The following is a 27,190-nucleotide window of genomic DNA, read 5'->3' as shown; positions in this document are numbered from 1 at the left end:
GAAATATGCCGGCGATCGTTAATTTTAATAATTTTTAGCCTTTTTAGAAAGGATTGAAGTAATTTCTTGCAATATTCTGTACTGTTACTCCATTCTTGCTTACAATACTGCTTTGATGGAAATCACGTTTTTGTGAACTTTTCTGTTGAGATAGATTAATAAAGGATTTTACGGTAGTGCTTCCAATACGTGGCTGATATTATAGAGAATCCACGATCGTTGTCTTAACACATTTACTGTCCCCCATTAAGGCCCAGTATTTTAATACTTTTGGGAGTATTTTTCTTTAAAATATCCAAATAGACGTTTTGATCCATACGCAAAAAAAATAATTCATTGGCCATAAACAAAGTTTTGGACAAGTAAACTTCCTCACGAAAAACGTGGAGACTTTGTTTGCGATAAAAATGACAGTATATTTTTTCGAATTTCATTTGCCCGTTAGGGCGAAGATCATTTTTCTAATGATGTGTTAACATCTCTTTCGAGATGAGCTAAATGATCGGAAATTTTATACAATGGAAAAATTAAAGGCTTGGTAAGGAGGGGGGTCATTATCAGAAATCTTTAGGTCTGAGGGCTTCAAAGGTTGTACATTGGTAGGTTGGATTTATCTCCAAGAAATTGCGAAAGAACCTCTATGAAATGCATACAACCACACCAACTAATCCCGAAACTTTGTCCTATTGGCTGTGTCACTTTTCCAATGGGTGTGTGTCTTATTGGTGCGTGGATTTCTTTTCCACATCCCACATTTTTTTCCATTTCCATTTTTTCCATTTTTTTTATGTGCACCGTTTGGAAGTTGTGTTATTGTCAAACAATTAATGCACTGTAGTCATTTTGTTATCTCCAGCCTGACGCCATTTGGTGCGAAGTTTTTTTGTTTGTGGTACTGTAAATAAGTGAAATTATTTCACCTAAAATATAGTTTGAAATATGTCACTTTTCTAGTTTACATCCAAATACGATCGCAATCTCCCAAAATTGACTGCTGCAAGGCTTAGCTTTTTCCAATGAAAAAAAATGATGCTTTCTCAGCTTCATTCTAGGCTATAAAAGAAGAAATACGAAAAAAATCATCTTTTCGTGCAAGAACTCATTTTTTGCTGTAAACGAATCATTTTTGGCCTAAAATACGTCTGGAATTTTCGGGTAAAAGACTCATCCTTTACCACAGACGAATTTCCTAAAAGTTTTACCATAACCGAAGTTGTTGGACAGTTACTATAAAAATATGCTTGCTTAAAAGAAACTGCAAATTGGCAATAACCAGTACTGTAAAAGTTGATTCTTTTACCGCACAACTATATACAGCTATCCGCAGTTGTTGTTTTCGCACAATGAAATGCATACTTTGGAACGAATCGCGTAAATATTGCCAAACTATGTTTGTGCCTTAGAAATCCTTATTGCGTTTTCTTGTACCCGGCAGCCATTTGTCTGTTGCTCTAATGTCATTGGACATACCAGCATTTTTGTACGTGAGGCGAAACTTTACAAATTTTTTACTTTCAACATTGCTCATGATTGCCCAAAATTCTCACATATAAATGAGTGCTGTTCGATTCGTGTTTTAAGCTCAATGATAAGCGGCTTCCTTTTTATAGCCAAATCCGAAAGGTGTGTCGCAGTGCGACAAGTTTGTGGAGAGGTTGTTACTTGGCTTACAAATGTCGCCAGACTTGGGAAGGGATAACCACTGCAGAATATCTTTCTGATGCTCCCGCCAGGATTCGAATCCAGGCGATTAGCAACGTATGTAAACATTTTGCTTTAAATTATCATTCTTTTACTAAAAGAATCGACTTTTACTGTAAATAATGAAAGGTAACATTACTTCATGCGGTAAAAGAATCGAATTTTACTGTAAACAAGAGAACAAATCTTTAATTTTACCAACAGCGTACCATTGCAATTCAATAACTATGCATGCCCATATTCACAAAACTCTATTCAGCTTTAAAGTAGGTTTATTTGACAGTTCTTTAAAGGAAATCTGTCAAATAAACCTACTTTGAAGCTGCATTAATTTTTTGTTAATATGGGCATAAATATACTGCACTAAAACATCCAATGTATCTTCTCTGGCCTACAGTTATTTTGGAAATATTTTTGTTTCTGCTGATCATTTAAGTGGGAAATTTAAAGAATTTGTAAAATATCGCTACCAAAAATATTTTTATAATATAATAATTTTTTGTTTCTGATTTGACAGCTGTCCCAAATATTCAACTTTTTATCCTTGGCCTTTACTAGATTTTGTAACTAAACAACTTCTTTAGTTTAAATGTTAAATAAAAATAAATATAGAAACAAAAATGTCAGTATTTAAAGCAATATTTCATATTAAGTATGAATATATAGGGGAATAGTGGAAAAAATATGGGGCTTTTGCTTTTTTTATAAAAGTGTCTTGCAAGTCTGTTTAGAATATATATTTTGAGCAAGTATTAATTTTGAGAACTACGCCTATTTCTAGGCAATAGTTTTTAAGTCATTGAATTAATATAAGTCATACGCTTAGTGGCATGGTATACTTTTAACAAAGAAGCCTAAATGTATGCAAATTTTTTTATATCATTTTTTAATTAATATCAATTATACGCTGCATGTTTTCACAAACAATTCTAATGGGCTTTTCAAAAAATACAAATACAAACCCTACACTAAAGAGTATTTGCTTTAAAGAGTATTTGTTTTCAACGTTCTAACGCTGCAAGTTAAACTTTTTCCTTTTTTGTTTTAGTTTTGTCTTACAAACATTAATTTTTAAAATAATTTATATTTAATAAAATTAAAAAAAAAACATATGATAAATATTTATGTATATAAAAATAATTTCAATCACAGTTGTTTTGGGCGGAATAATTAAGATGTATGTATGTTAAATTTTTGTGTGTTTTGTAAAATGTTAATGAGGGTACAAAGAGTGTACTTGGGTAAATGGGAAAATCGTTGCGATTTTGGAAGGTTTTTTGTTGTTGTACAGAAATGGAAAAAATCCTTGTGTATAACACAAGTTTTTCTTTCTGTCATGAGGAGGAGATTAAGGAAAGTTTTAAATTATTTGAAATAATCCGTATTTTATACTTGAGTATTATTGCTGTTTTCTTGGAATTGCTTCATTGTTTCTCTTTTCTTTTCTTTTTTGTTTTGTTTTCTTTCTATGCTTAGTTTGAGTGCAATTTGTTGTTGTAGTTTGTAGTTTGTTGCTTCTTCCTAAAGGTGACTAGATTTTGTTAGTTCGTTTAGTTTTTATTTATAAAAAAAAAAAAAATTATTCGGCTTTTATTTGAGGTTAGCGTTTGTTGTAGTTTACTTTCTAGTTTAACTCATGTGGGTTTTCTTCTTATATATAATATAAAATATATGTATATATAAAAAACTATTCTCTGTCACTTTTATATATTACACGGATTTTCTTGGTGAGTTTTGTGTAAGGAGAATGAATGAAAAGAATTTTGTTTTCTAAGAGGCTAGTTCAAAGGGCTGAGGAAAGTCAGTTAATAAAGAGTTTAGAAAAATGTATTCTAAAGCTTAAGTTAGGCTTTTCATGTTTAGAAGATTCATAGAATTTTTTTTAAATACATAATTTTCGCATCATATAATGATGATGTATGTTTAGAAGCTCTATAGCTTTTTCTATGGATTCGAATTTGCTGGATGCATACAAAGCTTCGAATGTTTTAGGTTCAGGCCTTGTTGAATACTTTGTTTTCTTTTTATCTAGTTTAGATAATTCTATTTGTTGGTTATCCCTGTAAACGTTCAATCATACTGTAATGATTATTGAGTTCTATACAATATGCATATAAGCTCAATAAGTTTTTTTTAAAATCTTTTTGTTACAACATTAGAAAGGCTAAGGCCCCATACTGATAACTTAGTGTGTCCATTGGTGATAATCTATAATTGAACTCAAATCCCAAAAGTATGCTTTAAATAATTTAAAATTATTTAAAGCTATTAACATATTTCTCCCAGTAATGCCTTAAGGATCTTATCAGGGCATTTTATTATTTTAGGATTCTTCAAGAGAAACCTTGGGGACAAATATTTTTTCCTGTAATGCCTTAAGGATCTTAAAAGGGCATTTTATTATTTTAGGATTCTTCAAGAGAAACCTTAGAGACAAATTCTCAATGTTATAAACACATCATCCTAAAGATATGCTACAAAAATTGTTGTGGCATTATTAAACATATCCTTCTACAACGGCATCATCATCATCATCATAATAATCATCTAAGCTGCATTATTATCCAAAAATTTCTAATATTTCATGAAAGGCAATTCATTTCGTATATCTGACTGCTTTTACTAACTGACTTCGCTCTCACAGGAAAACTAGAAGAAAGCTGAAAACAAATTGTAGGATTTTTTTCTCCAATAATTTACAAAGAATTTGTTAAATCGTTCAATATTCCACCATTGTTGAAGATTGAAATTGAATATTTTTATAAAATCATAATATTTGCTCATTCGTTTTTTTTTCTCAAAATAAATTACTTTAAATGGTTAATGTAAGCAAAAACACAAAAAGAAAAAGTACTACGACATACTCTTTTTTTGATAAAATACCCTTAGTTTGAAACTCGGGAGTTTTGTATAAAGGGTGAAGGGGGAGCACAAGCCGGGATGACCTTTATTTGCTTGTCAGAAATCTACTATTAACAAAAACGAATACCTTTCATTGGGGAGTTGTATCGCACTCCGCTTTAGCTCTCTGTTATTATGATGAAACCTTGAAATTTGCTCAAGTTGTTGTTGTTGTTGTTGTTTGTAGCCACCGAGTTTCAGCTAGGAATTAGCCAGCTTCCTTTTGCCTAGGTATGAGAATTATAGCTTTTATGATGTTTCAATACAGCCGGATCCATAACATAATTGTTGGCTTCAGCCAATTGCATGGGCAATGGGGGCAATTTGTCATTGGGATGACGATGTGATATTGAGGTTTTGCGTGTCTTGGCCAAGGTATTGGAGGAGTTCAAGGATTTGCCAGCCATAGGCGAGGCCGCCGACGATGACGAGGATGAGGGCGACGAATTACTGCCCATAGTGGCTGTATTATTTATCACCACTGTGGCTGTGCCATTGCCATTCATTTCGTTTAGGTTATTGGCTGGTGGTGTTGAACCATTGGATGAGCTACTGCTACCTCCCGATTGTTTCGTTGCCTTGGCTGGTGACATTACTTTTGTCTGTTTGATAAGGGAGCGATCATTGCATAGCGCCGATATTAGGGGTAAATCCAAATGTTTACTTTTCTCCCTTAGCAAGGCCAGGTCAAATTCGCTGGGTGGAGTTCCACCATTTTTTGTTTGTCCATTTGCATTTGCCGATGTGCGACTAGCCTGTTGCTTGGCCGCCTGCACTGAGGCCTGCAGTTGGGCAATAATATTTGTCTCTTGGCTGCGACCCAGCAGAAAATCATGCCTTGGCCTTTCGCCAGCCCATTGCGCTCCACTTGAGGTTTTGGTCATGTGACTAATGCCACGAGGAACACTCAAGGTGACTGGCTTGCGTGGTGGCAATTGGCTATTGCGAAAGCAAGACGATGACAAGGAGGAGGAGGTGGAGTCCTGGGCCATGCTCATGGAGGCACCACTATTCAAACTGGGCATGGGTTTTGAGGGTACTGCAAGAAAAAATTGCAATGTTAAGCTGTTAGTAGAGGTTATAAAAAATTAAAAAAAAAAAAAACGTACTTGGTGGCGGTTTTTCTGTTGGCGCCGGCATTGGTGGTTTCTTCAAACGCCTATCCACATACGGGGGTGGTGGTGGCGGCGGCAAGCGCTTTACCTTCGGCAACGAATCGAGCGTATTCAGTATGTTATCATCTGAACGTGATCGTGCAAACAAAGGGGTGGCCGTAGTTGCCGCCGTATTTACTGCCATTGCTGCCGCCGGATGTAGGGGTGGCGGTGGTGGTGGCTCATATGAGGAACAAATACTGGCCATCGAAGGACTATACATGGGTGAATAGGCACTTGGCAATTGGACATAGGTATCCGAAAGGTTCTGTGTCGAAGCATAACGTGAATGCGTGGTAAGGGCCAAGGGTAGATAGGGTGTGCTGCGATAGATGGCATGACCCTTGCATGCCTCATAGGCCTGTGAGGCCGCCGCAGCATGATGATATGCCGCCAAATAGGGATGGTGATGGTGGTGGGCATGTGGCGGTGGCGGTGTTTGAGCCATTGCCGCCAGCATGGATCCCTGCTTGGCATCTAAGTACTCTTGCTGGCTCACTGCTGGATCCTGCAAGGGATATATGACATAGTCCACATCGCTATACAGCTGTTGCTGGTACAATTCCAGTTGTTTGTGGGCCAGCGGTGTGGTGTACAGGCTGGCCAATTGTGTGGGCGGTGGAGGTGGCGGCTGCCTGGGCAGGCTCGGCGGTGGTGGTGGTAAATATTGCCTAGGCTTAATCACCGGCAAGAGAACACATGTTCTAGGTGCTGGTTGCTTCAATTCAGCCGGATATGGTGGCGGCGGCGGTGGTGGCTGTTGATGATGCAGCGACGACATGCTTTTGTGACCGCCATGCAAATTATACGGATGATGCAATGGTATGCCCATTGAGGTGGGCAGCACGCCTGCAGCCTGATGTTGATGGGCCATCGATGTGACTGACATCGATGTAGAATGTGTGGGTGTTGTGGGCGTGGAGACGGCGGCAGCTGCGGCGGCTGCATGTAGCTGGTGCATACTTAATGAGGCCTGTGATCCACTGACATAATTTGAATTAGGAACCGAGAGTTGTGACAAGTGACTGGGTATGTGATGACTGCATACCGAGCCCGTGGATGAGGCCGCTGACGAACAATTCGTAGGCGCCGCATAGCTGGGCTTGGCATTCTCATTCACCAGCGAAGTGTGTGCCTTGAGAATATTAATCTGCGGCCGGGTAGTTATAAAACGGGCGGTGATCTCTTCGGATTTCAGGGAAGTCATTGAACCGCCAGCGTTGACCAAGCCATTGCCCGCAGACTGATTGAGGGAGGAGCTCGAAGAGGCCACCGACACCAGTGAAGTGGGTCGCGGTTTCGAGGGCAATGGATAGGGAGGTGGGTTTCTGCGTTTTATGACTGCAGGAGCTATGGTGGTGGGTGGCGGTAAGCTAGTCGTATGGGTGGCCACCGCTGTTGTAGCAGGCACTGTTGGTTGGGGGGCCTTAGGCACATTGATTATTTTTGGCAAAGACTTTGTCTCTGTTGTGGTTAATGGCACTTGATTGGGAGCAGTTTTCACTACTGCTGTGGGAGGCAATGCATTGTGGTTTGCTGTAGGTGCAGCTGCGGTGGTTAGCGATGCCCGTTTGATGGGTGGGCCGCATAAGCCAGTGGTCTTATGCCTAGCGTTATAGGGTGGCGGCGAGCGCATTTGTATGTTGCTTAGGCTGGGCATATTACTGTCGACTCGCTTGGGTGGTGCTGGAGGATCTGTGGGCAATAAATCACTTATCAAGTCCTCCACGTGATCTTCGGTTGGCGCCGTGTCTTGGTGTCCCTGAATGTAGGACTCTCCTGACATTGACAGAGGCAAAGTGACATAATCACAATCTGAGTCCAAGGTATTGGAGACAGTTTTACGATTGGGATAGGAGCCGCGACCTACAATCAACTCGGTTAACTCTTCGGCCGAGAGTAGGTTGTGTTTATTGTCTGTGGGATCACTGCCATCGCCCCTAAAGGAGTCGCTGGTACTGACATTGGAGTCCGAGCGTAAACGAAAATCGGAGTTCTTCAGACGCTTGCCACGATAATTGCCACCATCCACCGAATCCTGTAGCTTATGATCTTCTGCTATGATGGCATTATTGCCCGGTTGGAATATACCATAGTGGGAACTTTTCTCGGACTCGGCCATTTCAGATGATTGTCCAGTCATTTCACTGCTGTGCATGGTGTACACTCCCGAAGTCTCGGTGGGAGCTACGGCATGTGCTAGGGTGTAAACCCCCGAAACACTTTCAGTTTCATCCCTATTGGAGGGAAGGAAATCGTGATCAATGCAAGTGGATTCTGCCTCACTCAAAGTGGAATTTTGCGCAGTGTGGCTAAAGCCCAGTTCCAAACTGGAGGAGGTGGAGTTCTTCCTCTGGTGGTGGCTGGAATCGCTGGCATTTAGTCCAGATCTTACTGCCAGAGTGGCCAAGGAAGTGCTGTTATCTGCTGTGGATGAGGCCACTACCACAGTGCTGCAAGTCGAAGAGCATTGAGAGCCTATGTTATGCTGAGACGAAGGCGAATCTGTGGAGGAGTCGGTATTGTTACGCTGTCCTCCACCCCCACTGGCGGCCATGGGCACCGATGAACCACTAGTCGATGTGGAATTTCCCGTCGATGACGAGTTGCTTAGCTCTGTGGGTGACTCCCTTTGCTTTTGTGCCTGCCTCACAGTCAAAGCAGCCAACTGCTCTTCCAAATCCTTGAGGGAAACCTGTCCCACTGACGACGTCTGCCTGCTAACACTGGGTCGATCCAACAGATGGGCCAAAGCCAAGCTTTCCGTCGAGGGAGCCGCAATAGGTGCTGGCGGTGTGTTGATCATGATCTCAAGCTCATCTTCGGAGTGCACACGATCGCTGACGATGCCCGAGGTGGTGTTGGAACTGGTGCTGGATATAACCGATATCCGCTGGTCATTCTTATTCTTGTAGGTTGGCAAGTGCAGAGAACGCGAATAGGCATAGCAAGCGTGCAGGCAATTGCTTTCCTCTTCCTCGCGCTTAATGACCTCCTTAAGTCTGGCCGCAATTTTCATGCTGAATTGGTGCGTCTCCTTGCACAGGGTCAGCAGCATTTTGTTTTTCTCATCCGATGTGGCATAGAGGGTGATTTTACTCTCGCCCGATCTTATCTCGAATTTCTTGCGCTCGAAGGAGAGTTTTGTGATATTGGGCCACAGGAAGGTGATCTGTTGTTGCTGGCCATCGGGTCCGGTGCCAACACCGAATATTTTGATGCCCTTGGCATAGACCACAAACCATGAATTGCCGGGACCCAATTCGGTCTTGCTCATGCGCATGCGAAAGGTATGGGCATTGATGCACTCATTTACCAGACAGGCCTGCTGTATGTAATGGAGTTCCGCATCAGCTTGGGATAGACCACGATTTTCGCGATGACAAGCCCTCAAAGCGCTAGCAGCCCACACGGTTCTCAAGTGTTCGGGCAAATAGTCCTCTAGGCGAAAATAATCCGTACAGGAGTTGGAACTGCTGGCATTGGTGGAGACCGATGAGGCATTGGTAGAAGCATTGCTGGGCCCACGACTTATCGAGGAGGTGGAAGAGGAAGGTGATAGAGGATTTTTGCCCGCAACACTGGAAGATCCGGCCAAAACCCTTTTCAAGCCATCCATGCCGGTGATGTTCTCCCTTGTGGAGGCCATGTAACTGGACAAACGCAGAACCCTTTCATTTACCATGTTAGCACGTTTACTAATCTTTGGCAAAGTTGTTGTAGTGGTTGTGTTGCTGGTATTAGTGGAAGCCTTTGTGTTTTTGCCATCTCCTGCCAGGCTGTTGGAGGATGTGTTTTCCGTTTTGCCCTGAACATCACCTTGAACGCCGCTATCGCTGGAAGATTTAGCATCAAGGGCACAGGAGCTACTATTATTGCCACTTGCACTGCCGCCGCCGCCGCCGCTGCCGCCAACAGCGCCGCAGGGTACATCTCCCAAATCCGCCTGCAATGCCAAACCAGCCAAGAGTACCATCGATTGTTCGGCATATTCACGAGGTATGTCACGCTGCAGAGCATTGTATTTTAATTGGAGATAGTAGTTGTGTCGCGTTGTTTCATCTTTCAATATAAACGGACTTTCGATATAGAATTGCACCCGAAAATGTAACTCCAGCAGGGGTCGGCCATTGGCATCTAGACCCTGTTGGTAAGAGAATATGGAAAAAATTAGCAACCTTTGAAGGTCGGTAACACGGTACGATTAAACAAGTAACACTTACATGTGTGTGCGAGGAACGCCAACTTTTTGGACCATATTTTGAAAGTTTGCTCTCGGGATCGGCAAACATGTATTCGCCATCTGGAAATAGACAAAAGAGAGTAATGAGCAAATTATAATTTTAGCTTCCATGGAAAGATCAACAGAAATCCAATTATTATGACATTCAGATAATAATTTAGGTGCTATTGTGAGGAGTCATAGAAAAAGCCACTGCTCATAATTTCAGCTAAATCGGACGAAAATTACACCCTCTAGAGGCTCAAGATATATAATCCGGATATAGGTTTATATGGGAGTTATATCAGGTTATGGACCGATTTGGACCATACTTGGAACGTATGTTAGAAGGCCACTGCAGCGCAGAGGTTAGCATGTCCGCCTATGACGCTGAACGCCTGGGTTCAAATCCTGGCTAGACCATCAGAAAAAAATTTCAGCGGTGGCTTTCCCCTCCTAAGGCTGACAACATTTGTGAGGTACTACACCATGTAAATGTGTTACAAACGGAATGATAAAATTAATATACCCCCAACCTATGGTGGAGGGTATAAAAAGGGAAGGGGTAAGGACAAAACTTTGTGCCACACCTGGGGATAATTTATTTTCATCGAATGAGAAGCCATCTACAACAACTCGTTTAGTGCGATCTCTGAGAAAGCTCGATATAAATCGAACGAAGTTATTACCGACCAGCTTTGATAAAAGTGCACCGTGCCAGACCCTATCAAATGCCTTGGAGATATCCAGAGCCTCGACCAACTCTCACCAAACTGGTGGATAGAGCGATTCCAACGTTTCGACAGAAATGTCATTAGGGGTCCCGTAGACGGAACTCATTCTGTCTATCGCTAAGAAGGCCATGGAATTCTATTGGGTTGCCCAAGAAGTAATTGCGGATTTTTCATATAGTCGGCGATGACAAATTTTTTCACAGCTTGTGACTCTGTAATTGAATTCTTTCTTCTGTCAGTTATCAGCTGTTACTTTTAGCTTGCTTTAGAAAAAAGTGTAAAAAAAGTATATTCGATTAAAGTTCATTCTAAGTTTTATTAAAAATGCATTTACTTTCTTTTAAAAAATCCGCAATTACTTTTTGGGCAACCCAATAGTTATCCACACTCTTCATAACCTTGGAGAGCGCGGAGCATATCGCAATTGGTGGGTAATCTGCAGGGATGGGCTGAACGTTCGCAATTTTCCAAAGCGCCGAGAAAATTCCGCACGGTAGGTGTCGAAGAACATTTACAAAGGGCAAGTGTTGATATACCATCCGGGCCGTCGAGATCTGCAAGGACCTTTTTAAGCCGACGTGTTTGAAAAATATCTGATATATCGGGGAGAGGTTGATTGCTAAACGGCAGGGAAGAATTTCTGAATTTTGGGGAGTGTCTGGTGGACTGTTAAAAATTTCTGAAACGTATATGCTGGCTGATCTGGACAACATGGGACTCGAATGAAGGGAATTTGAAATAGAGTACGAATGATACACACGAATTTTGGTATAAGGTTTGCCCAAGAAAGATCTGTGCCAATGTTGTTATCTGTCCTAGAAGGCCCAGCTGACACGGAATAATTGTGAGCTCCAAACAGGTTGGAATATTGAGGTCCGATCTCGCTGTCACGAGAAGCTTAGCTGCGAGCTACCAGGTGCGTACTAAGGTAGCGAATAGTCCAAAGTTTCGTAGATTTACGGAGTATCTATAATTGCAGTTGCGGACTATCAGCGGCTTCGTGAGAAGTGTGGGGCGGGGTGGCACTGGCTCTTGCTTAAATAGTGAGTGTCTATGATACACAAATTGACAAGGCCATGTAACCAGCGTCTATTCCAAGGTTAGGAGGGGCTGGAAGCGAGAGTTGTTTCTTGAAGCAAGCGCTTCGCAACATCAAGGGATACATATGCAATCCCCCAAAAACCACATGGAGTTGGTGCTCTGGACTAGTAACCCCCACTTGTAGAAAATGTTATTGGGTTGCCCAAAAAGTAATTGCGGATTTTTTAAAAGAAAGTAAATGCATTTTTAATAAAACTTAGAATGAACTTTAATCAAATATACTTTTTTTCTCAAGCAAGCTAAAAGTAACAGCTGATAACTGACAGAAGAAAGAATGCAATGGCAGAGTCACAAGCTGTGAAAAAATTTGTCAACGCCGACTATATGAAAAATCCGCAATTACTTTTTGGGCAACCCAATATTACTTTAAAACAACAAAGAAGATAAAAATGGACTCGCCTAATGTTGCAGACCCCCACACACGAATTAAGGGCTATGATCTGTGAATCCGCACCTTGTATGTATAATAGGGTGATGGCTTTTTGATTTTTTTAGTCTTGGCAAATCCACCATAGACCAGATATTCGCAAAGACCAGATGTAAGGCATATGTAGCTCCCATATAAACCAAACTCCCTATTTCAAGGCATATGTAGCTCCCATATAAACCAAACTCCCTATTTCAATACTTGACAATGGGCCGATTTGGTTGAAACCTTGCCGAAAGTGTTCTTTTAAGACTTTCAACGTCTGTGCAAAGATTGGTCCTAATTCCCTGTTGGCGATAACGTTTCTTACACAGTCGTCTATGAATAAAGTTGGCCCAATGACACCACATCCACACCAAATGAGCATCATCGTTGGACACAATTTTTTAATAAAACAGTGGATTTCAGTCGTCTGCATGATTCCCCCTTGCTCGGCTCCTTTCCAGGCTTGTGCAGCGGGATTACTCTTACGAAATGGCAGAGTATTCGAAACACTTTTCACTTTCATAGATGACACACCAAAAATGAGCATAATCGTTGAAAACAATATACGGTCCCTCCTTGCTCGACTCCTTTCCATGCTTGTGTAGCGGGATTACTCTTATGAAATGGCAGAGTATTCGAAACACTTTTCACTTTCATAGATGACGTTGGGACATTTCGAGTCTCAATGAATATCTGCATTTAAAAGATATTTTGTCTTGTTGTACAGGAATAACAAATACATAAAATCTGTATTAACCGTGGTCAATAAGTTTGTTTAAGATGTCAATTTGTATGTCTGATCTTCCGTTCTTCCTATCAATCGAAATACATGTAACTATCCCGCATTGGACGTTATAAGAATACGCCTTTTTATTTATATTTGGTGTTCTAGGGTCTATTTTAACCAATTTTTTGGATTCTAGGGGTTCAAAAAGTTTTAACGAGGAAAAAATTAAAAAATTTGAATAACATTTTTATGTTTGCTATGTGCTAATTTCTATTCTGGCTGCTTATGATATTTTTCCACGGTTATATTCACACTAAGGGAAACCAACATGGGCTGGCCTTTGTCCGTCTGTCCTTCCTTTTTTTATTTTTACTTTAGTTTTCTACACATTCCTGTCCACATCAGTCAGCCTGTCAGTCTATCTGTGTGTTTGTCAAAATGACATAAGGTGTTGCTGGTAGGGAATGAATGTTGTTCTTGAATGTCCATGTTCCATGTTTCATGTCCCATGTTTAGGTTCACCATCATCATCGTCATTTTCAGCACCATCATCAACATCTTTGCTGGCCTTTTTTTTATTGTAGAAACATGTATGTACGAGTATTTTGTCTGGCTTTGGCCTTTTGTGGTTTGTAGCATTTTTATTTGAGTTTTCTTGGCCGGAAATTTCATGCTATCATGGCCCGAAAAATGTTTTTTAAATTTAAAAGTCTGATTAGTTTTATGTCTGCCTGTCAGGCTGAACCCTGTTGTTGATGATGGTGTCCCTTCAACTTCGTCAACCAACCATGTTGAACATAGATTGTTGGAGCCACATTAAAATTCCCTTCAGAGTCCTCCTCACGCCCTCTACCATCGCTCTCTTGACATAGCTTTTAAGTAAAATTCTTTCGGATCCCGTAGGTGGAGTTTGTGTGTTCGAAAAATTCTATCAACATGACCTTGGACGTTTTCATTTAGTTGAAATTCTTGGGATACTTCTTATGCTGCATACATGAAGGCAATAAAAAAAATTTACACACAATTAACTCAAAGCAAATAATATGTTCAACAGAATTAACATTTTATTTTTAATGGATTTCCGTTGAGAAAACCAAGTCATTCTTTCTTTCGAGGGTAGCAAATGATGCGGTCATTGAAAGGAAGTTCTTATTAATAAGCAAAATTTGAAATGAAGAATTGAAAAAAAAAGTTTGGAGTTCCAGAGGCTTGACAAACATAGAATTTGAAATTCGAAGCTTGCGAAGGGCCTTTGGAACAAGTGACATGTAAAAACTTCTTAGGTTGAATATGAATTGGTTGCTGCATGTGCTCCAGAAGTCAAATCGAGAGAAAGGTTTATATGGGAGCAATAACGGGATATGAACCAATTTAGACCATATTTGGCGTGTATATTGGAGGTCATAGTGGAAGTCGTTGTTGAAAATGTATTTCATATTGTAGAAAAATTGCGCCCTCTAGGGGCGGGTGATCAGTTATATGGGAGCTGTATCAGAGTAACACTCGATTCATACCATTCTTGTCATGGATATTGGAAGTCAAAGTTGAAGTCAATGTGTAAATTTTCAACCAAATCGAATAACAATTGCGCCCTCTAGAGGCCAAGGACCGATTAAGACCATAGCCATAGGTCAAAGTAGAAGTAATTGATCAAAATATCAGCTGAATCGGATAAAAACTGCGACCTCTAGCGTCTGATATATGGGTCTCTTATATGGGTAGTTGTTGAAAATTGAAGTCAAATTGTATAAGAATAGCGCCCTCTAGAAGAATAACTGCAAAAGGGTGACCGGTTAATATGAGAGCTATATCTGGTTTCTGAGACTACTCATACCATACTTGGCATGGATGTTTGAAGTTATTGTGCGAAATTTTAGCCAAATCGAATAACAATTGCGCCCTCTAGAGGCTCAAAAATTATAATCGGGATATCGGTTCATTAAGGAGCTATATCAGTTTAGGGACCGATTTAGACCATACTCGGCATGGATGTTATAGGTCACAGTAGAAGTCATTGTTCAAAATATCAGCCGAATTGGTTAAGAACTCTAATCTATAGGGACTGAAGATGTAATATCGAAAGATACAATTTTATGGGTAGTTGTTGAAAACTGAAGTCAAATTGTATAAGAATAGCGCCCTCTAGAAGAATAATTGCAAAACGGTTGACCGGTTTATATGGGAGCTATATCTGGTTTTGAGACGAATCATACCATATTTGGCATGGATGTTTGAAGTTATTGTGCAAAATTTCAGCCAAATCGAATAACAATTGCGCCCTCTAGAGGTTCAACAATTATAATCGGGATATCGGTTCATTAAGGAGCTATATCAGTTTAGGGATCGATGTAGACCATACTCGACATGGATGTTATAGATCAAAGTAGTAGTAATTTTTCAAAATTTCAGCCGAATTGGTTAAGATCTGCAACCTCTAGGGGCTGAAGATGTAATATCGGAAGTTCGAATTATATGGGTAGTTGTTGAAAATTTATTACAAATTGTAGAAGAATTGCGCCCTCTTTAGGCTCAAGAATTGTAATCGGGTAATCAGTTATATGGGAGCTATGTCCGATTAAGAGCCCATACTTGTAATGTATATTGGAAGTCAAAGAAGAAGTAAATGTGCAAAATTTTAGCTAAATCGCATAATAATTACGCCCTCTAGAGGCTAAAACATTACATTTATATAGGAGCTATAGCATTTATATAGACCAGATATTCGCTAAGATCCGATATGCGTAAAGCCCAGATGCAAGGCATATGTAGCTCCCATATAAACCAAACTCCCTACTTCAATACTAGGCAATGGGCCGATTCAGTCGAAACCTTGCCAGAATTGTTGGTCCTAATTCGCTGTTGGCGATAACGTTTCTTACACAGTCGTCTATGAATAAAGTTGGGCCGATGGCACCACAACCACACCAAAAGTGACTATCATCGTTGGACATAATTTTTTGATAAAACAGTGGATTTCAGTGGACTGCACGATTCCCCCTTGCTCGGCTCCTTTTCAGACTTGTGCAGCGGGATTACTCTTATGAAATGGCAGAGTATTCGAAACACTTTTCACTTTCATAGATGACACACCAAAAATGAGCATCATTGTTGAAAATAATATTTTGATAAAACAGTGGATTTTAGGAGTCTGTACGGTTCCCCCTTGCTCGGCTCCTTCCAATGCTTGTGTAGCGGGATTACTCTTATGAAATGGCGAGTATTCTGAAATGTGCAAAATTTTAGCTAAATCGCATAATAATTGCGCCCTCTAGAGGCTGAAACATTACATTTATATAGGAGCTATAGCAGGTTAAGGACCTATTTAGCCATACGTGGAATGTATGTTATAGGTCAAAGTAGAAGTGGTTGTTTAAAATGTCAGCCAAATCGGTTATGAACTGCGCTCTTACACCCAGTCACAGCAGACTGCTGATATTCAAATAGAAATTTTTAACTTTTGACTAAATCCACGCAAAAATGTTTAAACTTCTAAATGACAAATCGGCTCAAGCGATTTTCTCGAAATTTTCACAGATTGTGGGGAGTAGTCTGGAAGGAACAATAGGCTTATAGGATTTCGATATCGGAAAAAACTTAACCCAAAATTATTACCCAAAACTAAAAGTGGATCGATCGGAACAATATGGGACTCAAATGAAAAGTATTTAGGAGTAGAGTACGAATTTAATATTAAACAATTAAAAAAGGGTTAAGTTCGGCTTATGTTCACCCACACCAAAATCAAAGATGTCAATCAATAGGTGTATCGATTTTTATACCCTCCACCATAGGATTTCGTCATTCTGTTTGTGACTACTCAAAATATTCGTCTGAGACCCCATAAAGTGTATATATTCTTGATCGTCGCGACATTTTATGTCGATCTAGCCATGTCCGTCCATCCGTCCGTCCGTCTGTCTGTCGAAAGCACGCTAACTTCCGAAGGAGTAAAGCTAGCCGCTTGAAATTTTGCACAGATACTTCTTATTAGTGTAGGTCGGTTGGTATTGCAAAATGGGCCATATCGGTCCATGTTTTGATATAGCTGCCATATAAACCGATCTTGGGTCTTGACTTCTTGACCCTCTAGAGTGCGTAATTCTTATCCGATTGGAATAAAATTTGGCACGACGTGTTTTTTTATGATATCCAACAACTGTGCCAAGTATGGTTCGAATCGGTCTATATCCTGATATAGCTGACATATAAATAGATCTTGGGTCTTGACTTCTTGAGCCTCTAGAGTGCGCAATTCTATTCCGATTGGAATGAAATTTTGCACGACGTGTTTTGTTATGATATCCAACAACTTTGCCAAGTATGGTTCGAATCGGTCTATATCCTGATATAGCTGCCATATAAACCGATCTTGGGTCTTGACTTCTTGAGCCTCTAGAGTGCGCAATTCTTATCCGATTTGGCTGAAATTTTGTACGACGGATCCTCTCATGACCATCAACATACGTGTTTATTATGGTCTGAATCGGTATATAGCCCGATACAGCTCCCATATAAATCCCTCTCTCCATTTTACTTCTTGAGCCCCCAAAGGGGGCAATTCTTATTCGAGTTGGCTGACATTTTACACAGGTCTCCAACATATAATTTAATTGTGGTGCAAACCGGACCACATCTTGATATTGCTCTAATAGATCCATGGTGGAGGGTATATAAGATCCGGCCCGGCCGAACTTAGCACGCTTTTATTGGGTTGCCCAAAAAGTAATTGCGGATTTTTTAAAAGAAAGTAAATGCATTTTTAATAAAACTTAAAATGAACTTTAATCAAATATACTTTTTTTATACTTTTTTTTCTAAAGCAAGCTAAATGTAACAGCTGATAACTGACAGAAGAAAGAATGCAATTACAGAGTCACAAGCTGTGAAAAAATTTGTCAACGTCGACTATATGAAAAATCCGCAATTATTTTTTGGGCAACCCATACTTGTTCTTCTTCTTACTTCTAACCACCTGAAGTTTTTTTTTTGCCTTGTTTGAAATTTGGATTATGAATTACACATATGATCTAAAACTTGTGCCCATGGACCAATGCCATTAAATACCATGCTTAATTGTTATTTTTTTTTTCAAAACGTATGTTCGACATGTAGACAATAGCGTGTCTAAGGTTAAGGGGAAATCGTTTCTTTCTTTTTTGTATTAAACAGAACAAGACGCGTGCTTTGGTGAAAACCTGTCACTTTTTTTACGCTATGCTGTGCTGTGCCATAGTGTGGTAACAAAACAACGAGTAGCACCAGTAGCTGGAGATTCCATTAAAAACGAACGACACACAAACAAAGTGGGTTCTCCAAAACTGAAAAAAACAAAAGCATATTTACTTGTTGCCATACCCAATACATACATATAAGTATATGAAAGGAGCATAGCGCTTTAAATAACTCCTCTAAATGCTCCAATACAATTGACTTATAAAACACAAGCACACCCAGGGTATCCCAATGCAAGACATTGGCATTACAATAAAGGCCTCTTGTACTCACTGGCAAAAGAGGAAAGTGCTGGATGTGTATGGTGCGCGTGCGCGCTAATGTTGGCTTGCTAGCTCTTTGGCTGGGGGAGCATTACGAACAACTTTGAGGTGGCAGTTGTTTGGAAGTTTGGTAGATTGGTAGATTGTTTGGCCGTTGCTGGTGTTGTTTTTGGTTTATTGGCGGTTAAAAAAGACGTCTTAAAGTAGTTCATCAGCAAATCGATGACATGGTATTTTTTTTATTTCTTTCTTTCTTTATTATTAATATACAATTTTTCATCTTTGGTTGCTGCTGTATGCTGCTTGCATTCAACTTAAGCTCTAACAACTTCAACTTGTTTTTTTTCGTTTATCAACTTCAACTTGTTATTATCATTATCATTGGCATTTTGGTGTGTGTGTGAGTGTGTGTGTGTGACTGTGTAGAACAGACCAGGACCAAAAAAATAATCCCAGTGTCGCTTGTTATCATTATTTTGTGAAATCTCCCAGCAAAGTGGAAACCTATTAAAATGATTAAAAATGAATTTTTCATTTTTCATGAAAGACGTACTGCCCATAATAGCCCCCATAAGAAAATATGCATATAATTTTTATGAAATTGAGTTGCAACTTTGTTTAGGGGATTTAAATTGAGCTGCATTTGTTTAAGCAGTGAGAAAAAACTAGCATTTAAAATGCCATTAACCCAAAAGCACCAAAAACACTGGGGAATATATTGGGTTGCCCAAAAAGTAATTGCGGATTTTTTAAAAGAAAGTAAATGCATTTTTAATAAAGCTTAGAATGAACTTTAATCAAATATACTTTTTTTACACTTTTTTTCTAAAGCAAGCTAAAATTAACAGCTGATAACTGACAGAAGAAAGAATGCAATTACAGAGTCACAAGCTGTGAAAAAATTTGTCAACGCCGACTATATGAAAAATCCGCAATTACTTTTTGGTCAACCCAACACATGGAGGATTTTTTCAAGGATTTCTTGGCACAAACATGATTTAAAGAAAAATAACAACCGCTTGTAAAAACATAATGACCATAATGTCAAAAATTGGCAAGCCTTTTGCTGTAGAAACCCAGACAACCTATGTTTTTGCAATATGGCAACACCTGGCAAAGGAGCACAAGGGAAACTTCTCTATTCTATGAGTCGTGCCCGATTTCTTCAACATTAGATAACAACTGCAGGAAAAATGTCTTTCGATGTTTTCATTGATATTTAAAGGCAGGCGTTCACAATAGGACCACTGCCGCGTTAAAAATTCCCCTACAACTACGCACAGTATTGACAAAGAAGCTATCGTTAGGTTTAAATTTCAATAAAATAGAAAATAGAAGTAAAAAGGCGTAAAGTTCGGCCGGGCCGAACTTTGGATACCCACCACCTCGGGTATAATATATGTAAACCACCTTTCATCAAAATTCGGTGAAAACTTCATACCTTATGTCCCATATCAGTTATATCAAAATATGTTCCAATTTGGACCAAATAGTACACTAGCTATATCTAAAAATAAACCGATCTGAACCATATACGACACGGATGTCGAAAAGCCTAACATAAGTCATTATGTCAAATTTCAGTGAAATTGGATTATAAATGCGCCTTTTATGGGGCCAAGACTTTAAATCGAGATATCGGTCTACATGGCAGCTATATCCAAATCTGGACCGATTTGGCCCAAGTTGCATAAAAATGTCGAAGAGCCTAACACAACTCACTATCCCAAATTTCGGCGAAATCGGACAATAAATGCTTCTTTTATGGGCCCAAAACCGTAAATCGAGAGATCGGTCTCTATGGCAGCTATATTCAAATCTGGACCGATCTGGGCAAAATTGAAGAAGGACGTCGAAGAGCCTGACCAAACTCACTGTCTCAAATTTCAGCGACATCGGACAATAAATGCGTCTTTTATGGCCCAAAACCCAGATATCGGTCTATATGGCAGATATATCCAAATCTGGACCGATTTGTGCGATATTGCAGAAGTATGATAAGGGGCCTAACTTAACTCACTGTCCCAAATTTTTGGCGACATCGGACAATAAATGAGCATTTTATGGGCCCAAAACCATAAATCAAGAAATCGGTCTATATGGCAGCTATATCCAAATCTGAGCCGATCAGAGCCAAATTGAGGAAAGATGTCGAAGGACCTAAGACAACTCACTGTCAGCAAAATCGGATAATAAATGTGGCTTTTATGGGCCTTACACCCTAAATCGGAGGATCGTTCTATATGGCAGCTATAACCAAATCTGGACCGATCTGAGCCAAATTGACGAAGGATGTCGAAGGGCCTAACACAACTCGCTGTGCCAAATTTCAGCAAAATCGGATAATAAAAGTGGCTTTTATGGGCCTTAGACCCTAAATCGGAGGATCGGTCTATATGGCAGCTATATCCAAATCTTGACCGATCTGAGGCAAATTGACGAAGGATGCCGAAGGCCCTAAGACAACTCGCTGTCCTAAATTTCAGCAAAATCGGATAATAAATGTGGCTTTTATTGGCCTAAGACCCTAAATCGGCGGATCGGTCTATATGGGGGCTATATCAAGATATAGTCCGATATAGCCCATCTTCGAACTTAACCTGCTTATAGACAAAAAAATACTCTTTGCAAAATTTCAGCTCAATATCTCTATTTTTGAAGACTGTAGCGTGATTTCAACAGACAGACGGACGGACATGTCTAGATAGTCTTCGATTTTTACGCTGATCAAGAATATATATACTTTATAGGGTCGGAAATTGATATTTCGATGTGTTGCAAACGGAATGATAAAAAAATGAATATACCCCCATCCTTCGGTGGTGGGTATAAAAATGAATGTTTTGTCTAAAATGAAAACTAAGTTTGTGTCTTAAGTCTTTTGATATTTATCTTCAAAATAGATTAGCAAACAAAAAATTAATGCGAATATTGAAACATTTTTAAGCTTCTGCTTACCTTTGACTAGCGAGGCTCTGACAACTGACCATAGGCGTTATCAAGTAAAAGAGTGTTAAGATGGGCTGAATCTTATATAAACTCCACCATGATCGCGATTGTCAAGTTCTTTGCACGAATTGTCTTCATAGGCAGAGACTTAAAATGATAATCGAAAGTCGTAACAAAAATCCCCATGGATAAGAATTGATGCCTGTCGATGCTCGAGACGACAAATTGGGAAATCTGGTTTATATGGGAGCTACATAATGTTTTCATAAGATGGAGATTTAATCGAGCAAAATTCAAGCAAGTGGTACAAAAATTCCGTCATCCAGAGGCTCAAGAAGTGTAATAGGGAAATCGGTTTTTATGGGAGCTATATCAGGTTATGGACCATTTAAGGCCATATTTTATGATGTCAGAGGTTATAACATCAAGCAAGCTAAGAAGAGCAGTCGATCAAACACAGCCAAGTTTGGCAGATTTAGCATATTTTCAGCATTTTGACAGATTTATTGCATTAACCACTAAGGAAAGGCAAAAGTCGAGCGGTGCCGACTCAAGGCTCAAGATGTGTAATAGGGAAATCGGTTTATATGGGAGAGATATAAGGTTATGGGCCATTGAAGGCCATATTTTACAAACTTAGAGGTCATTAACCATACAAACTAAGAAAAGCTGTCGATCAAACACAGCCAAGGTTGGAAGTTTTAGCATATTTTCAGCATTCTGACAGATTTATTGCTTTAACCAGTAAGAAAAGGCAAAAGTTGGGCGGTGCCGACTGTATAATAGCCTACACCTACCCTATAAATAAAAAGTGGGAGCCATATCTAATTCTGAATACATTTTGATGGACCTCGGCGTATGTTTCAAATGGTTAATTAAACTATCCGCATTCAAACTTTAATAACTACGGTTGACAAATGACAACATTATTGCAAATTACTCAAAATCTGACGAACATATATATGGGAGCTATATCTAAATCTGAACCGATTTCGACCGAAATTCATATATTGGGTTGCCCAAAAAGTAATTGCGGATTTTTCATATAGACAAAGTTTTTCACAGCTTGTGATTCTGTAATTGCATTCTTTCTTCTGTCAGTTATCAGCTGTTAATTTTAGCTTGCTTTAGAAAAAAAGTGTAAAAAAAGTATATTTGATTAAAGTTCATTCAAAGTTTTATTAAAAATGCATTTACTTTCTTTTAAAAAATCCGCAATTACTTGTTGGCCAACCCAATATATTGTGGTTAGGTTAGTTTGAAAAGAGGTTGCGGATGTTACTCTGCCCCATACCATTATGGACATACACCTAAGCCAGTAAACGGCTTGTTGTGCTCTCTGAATACTAAAAAAGTTAAATCGAAAAAGAAAAATTAAGCTAGGAATTCCGCTCCACTTACAAAATCCTTAATGGTTTTTCATGCCACGCCCCTAAGCTGGTTCATGTCTGGTATTGTGCCCCCACTAAAGTGCCAGTATCTGTTAGACGCGAAAGTCGGGCAATGACTAAGTAAAAGCTCCAACGTTTCATCATCTTCTCCGCATGCCCTTTACATGCTATCATTTGCCGAATTGATTTTATATAAGTGAGCCCGTAGTCCTATGTGTCCCGTTATGATATCGAGAGCTATACTGAACTCCTTCTTACTGCCTTCAGTAATAGTCTCGTCTTCTCACGATCTGGATGCTCCCATAGAATTTTCGCCGTCCTACCGACCGTTTCGCTGTTCCACAGGGTTGCATGCGCGTTCGTCGCCCACACCCTTAACTCGGACTGCGTCGACCTGAAAGGCTTCGGGTTAATCAAGTTTACTGAGGGGCAGTCCTCTGGCCTCCCTACCCCTTACTCCGTTCTGGCCCGCCACCCAAACGATGCGAATTTTGTCATCCTTAGAGAAGGCGTTAATGTCCTTCTTACACTGCAAGGCTGTTGGTGACCTTATCCTCCTGGCTGTTATTGCCCGGATGGTCAGTTTATTGTCCGCAAAGATGTTCACACTCGACGTCCTCGCGTTAGCACCACACCACCTCACGCATTCCGTGATCGCCCGGATCTCCGCCTGCAGGATCGTATAATGGTCAGGCAGTCTATAACAGATCTCGATCGCTGGGTTTTAAATGTAGACCCCCAGGCCAACTCTGTCCTCTAGCTCTGATCCATCCGCGTAACATGATTTTTCAGATGGCAATACTAGGGTTCCGTCAATCCAAGACTGTGACGCTGGCAGCAGTGCTTTGCACTCGACCTCAAGGTTTATTTCAGGTATCAGATTGGAAATCTCTTTCTTTCTATCCAGGTTTCCCTCGATTATACCGACGGTATGACCTATTCCTATCCTCATTCCATTTTCCCCTCGCCTTAAGTCTCACAGCCGCAGTGGCTGCCTCACACTTAATCTGTATGTCAATGGGTGGGATATCTAGAATAGTCTTCAGTGCATTAGTGGGCGTGGTCCTCATCGCTCCGCCTATGTCAAGACAACATATTCTCTAAACCTGTTGTATGGTCTTTATGTTGCTCTTTTTCTCCATAGCAGTCCACCAAACTACAGAGGCGTAAGTAAGTATTGGTCTAATCACGCTCCTGTAGAGCCAGTGGACTATCCTCGGATTTAGGCCCCATTTCGATCCTACGGCTCATCTACACAAGGCCCAATACCTGTAAGCCTTCTCAGTACGCTCCTGATTGTAACACTTCCAATTCAGTTTCCTGTCCAAAATCACACCTAAGTATTTGACCTTGTCAAATATCGAAATCGTTCTATTGAGGAAACGTGGTGCGTTAAACTAGCCCACCTTCGTCTTCCTCGTGAATAGGCATATTTCAGTCTTCTCTGGGTTAACATTGAGACCTCTGAGTCTAGCCCAGTCATATGCCATATGCAAGACCCTTTCGGCCTTTCTAAACAGTTGGTTCGGATCCTTCCCCCTGACAGGTATTATAACATCGTTTGCGTAGCAGTTGGGTTCAAATCCCTTCTCAGTCGCCAATCCCAAAGGATTGGCTATAAAATGCCCCCCAGTGGCGTGCCTTGTGCCACTTCTTCCTTATATTTATGTCATGGGATTCGCAATTTATCCATCTGTTCCTCAGCAAATGGTTTATTTAGCAAATGGTTTATGAAGTCTCTAAGGACCCGGCCCACCCAATAATGGTCTAAGGATTGGATCAGTGCGTCGGTCCGCACATTGTTCTCTATGCGCTTGCAGTGACTCTAGGAGTGCAAATGGGGCGAATTACATATACGGAGTAAAGGGTCAGACTTCGTAGCTCGGTATATACGAAAAATCGAGAGGAGTAAGTATTTGGAGTAGCTGTGAGAAAAAGTAAAACTTTTACACCACTCCCAAAGACTTTTCTTTGGAAACCTATTGAACCACTATCGACCTGAATATCCGTTTTTGGGTTTGGTTAGCCCCCAGACACTTTTTCCTTTCTGCCTCTCTTTTTCTTATTTTCATTGACGATCTACTGGGTCCGAATTCGAATCCGATCTACTCGTTCGAGGATGACAGCAACCTCTGTCATTCATTTTCATTCGGCGAGTCTTCGAGAGATTGAAGACAGGAGACGGATTATGGACGTAACATTCTGCCAGGATTTGCTGTTCATTTCTGAGTGGGGCCGAATAAACAGAGTAGATTTTAATGCACGCAAGTCCCAGTGCTGTTTGTTGTCCCACAAACGATTCACTGACACTTTACAATCGCCAATATCTATGGACAGTGTAGATATCAAGCAGTCAAAGGCTCTTGAAGTTCTGGCCATAAAGATTCAATGTGATGTCCGTTGGTCTAAACATTCGAATTCGAAGTGTCGAAGGAAGCATTTAAGTGCTTGGGCTTTCTTAAGCGGTGTAAGAAATATTTCACTCCCTCTGATCTTCTTAATATCCACACTGCACTGTACATCAGGCCGAAGATGGAATATAACTCGCATATATGGGCCGGAGCTGCAAAATCATCCTTGGAGCTGCTTGACCGTGTACAAAGGCAGGCATTGCTGTTGATTGGAGATGGTAGGGTATCCAACTCTTTTGTTTCCCTTGAACATTGTCGAAATGTGGATTGTGTGGCTCTGTTCTTTCAATTCTTCTACAGTGGGTGTTCTTTGGAAATCAGTCTTGTGATTCCTGATTTGAGTTTGTTTGTCAGAAATACAAGATTTTCTGGATGCTCGCACCGGTTTGTAATCGATTGGCTAGCTGATCGGACCATGCACTATCGAGAGAATTTTTTTTTTTTGCAAGGACAGTTCATACGTAGATTCGCCATCCGGCAGATGTCTTTCCCGCTACTTCCGACCAAAAATTCAAATCAAATGTCATGAACACTACTCCCTCTTTTCCCCTCCGATTATCCCATATATATGGGAAATCCCCTGCGTCCTGGTTGATTGAAAAAAAAAAGAAAAAAATGGGGCTTTCCTCCAGGTTGCCATAACAACTCCCGCTACTTACGACCAGAAATTCAAAGCAAATGTCAATAAACACTACTCCCTCTTTCCCCCTCCGATTATTCTATATATAGGGGACATCCCCTGCGTCCTGGTTGATTGAAAAAAAAGAAAAAAATGGGGCGTTCCTCCAGGTTGCCTTAACAACTTTTTTTTTAAGAAATTTGGATTTGGGTTGACAAAAAAAAAATTAAAAATCTCTTAAATCTAAGCACCTATCTCTGACATATGGCTTTTTTGAAAAAAGTAAGAGAATGGGCAGAATTTAAGGACCCTATTTTCATCGGGGCGCCAATATCTACCTTTTTGGAAAAATTTAAGAAAATTTGATTCAGTTTTTTTGCCTTTCATGTTCCATATGACATAAAAGGTAGTACATTAACAAACCACAACACTTAGATATTCAAATATATTGGGTTGCCCAAAAAGTAATTGCGGATTTCTCATATAGTCAGCGTTGACAAATTTTTTCACAGCTTGTGACTCTGTAATTGCATTCTTTCTTCTGTCAGTTATCAGCTGTTACTTTTAGCTTGCTTTAGAAAAAAAGTGTAAAAAAGTATATTTGATTAAAGTTCATTCTAAGTTTTATTAAAAATGTATTTACTTTCTTTTAAAAAATCCGCAATTACTTTTTGGGCAACCAATAAGATTTCAAGATATTAGCTTGTTTTCGAATATTGCTTGTTTTCGAATATGGCTTGTTTTCGAATATGGCTTGTTTTCGAATATTGCTTGTTTTCGAATTTAAGCAGTATGACCTGTACCAAGTTGCTGCTCGATAAATTTAATGTTGAATGCTGAAGCAGGATTACGGACTATGAGTGGACAAACTTGGAGATAGCCTTTGAATTGTAATTTTTTTAATCAAAATTTCAATAAATTCTTTTATCGCACGACAATATTTGGGTTTAATAAAATAACAAAAAAATCAAAGGTGCATGTGTTTTAAGTCTTTTGTTTCAAAAATTGTTCACCTATTTGAAAAGTTTGCGTTGTAAGTCTAGGGCCCCGTTAAGGAGTTATGAGTAATGTCACGACTTCCCATTTAATATGGGTTATTGACAAATTGATATCCATTGCTTATTATTTGTGACATTTTCCTGCAAAAAGATTTGTTTCCTCAAATTCTTGTAGTATTCAAGAAAATCTTAGCTTACACTACCAATTTTATTATTTCATACAACGGAAGAGAAAAGCATTTAAGCTGAAAAAATAAAAAAAAATAACTAAATATAAGAAGTAGCTACAATAAAAAACCCGCATTCAGGAAAAACGAAGAAAAAAAAGATATTTTGCGAAAACATGATTTTCACTGTGGTATCCCAAAATGTTGG

At 39.8% G+C, this 27,190-nt stretch overlaps 1 protein-coding gene across 1 annotated transcript in view; it reads right to left on the bottom strand.

Annotated features, from left to right (window-relative positions):
• Positions 1-4,386: 4,386 nt before the first annotated feature.
• The window catches only part of LOC106084770 (protein expanded), a 110,666-nt gene continuing 87,862 nt past the window's right edge, over positions 4,387-27,190 (bottom strand). The window contains exons 5-7 of the mRNA XM_013248683.2: positions 9,980-10,059; positions 5,712-9,900; positions 4,387-5,641 (exon numbers count right to left, since the gene is read on the bottom strand). Coding sequence (XP_013104137.2) covers positions 4,830-5,641; positions 5,712-9,900; positions 9,980-10,059 — 5,081 coding nt within the window. The 3' untranslated portion in view covers positions 4,387-4,829. The remainder of the gene's footprint in view (positions 5,642-5,711; positions 9,901-9,979; positions 10,060-27,190) is intronic.

This window comes from Stomoxys calcitrans, chromosome 3, assembly GCF_963082655.1.
Source record: "Stomoxys calcitrans chromosome 3, idStoCalc2.1, whole genome shotgun sequence".
Classification (NCBI taxonomy): domain Eukaryota; kingdom Metazoa; phylum Arthropoda; class Insecta; order Diptera; family Muscidae; genus Stomoxys; species Stomoxys calcitrans.
This window is presented reverse-complemented; position numbering and strand designations above follow the sequence as displayed.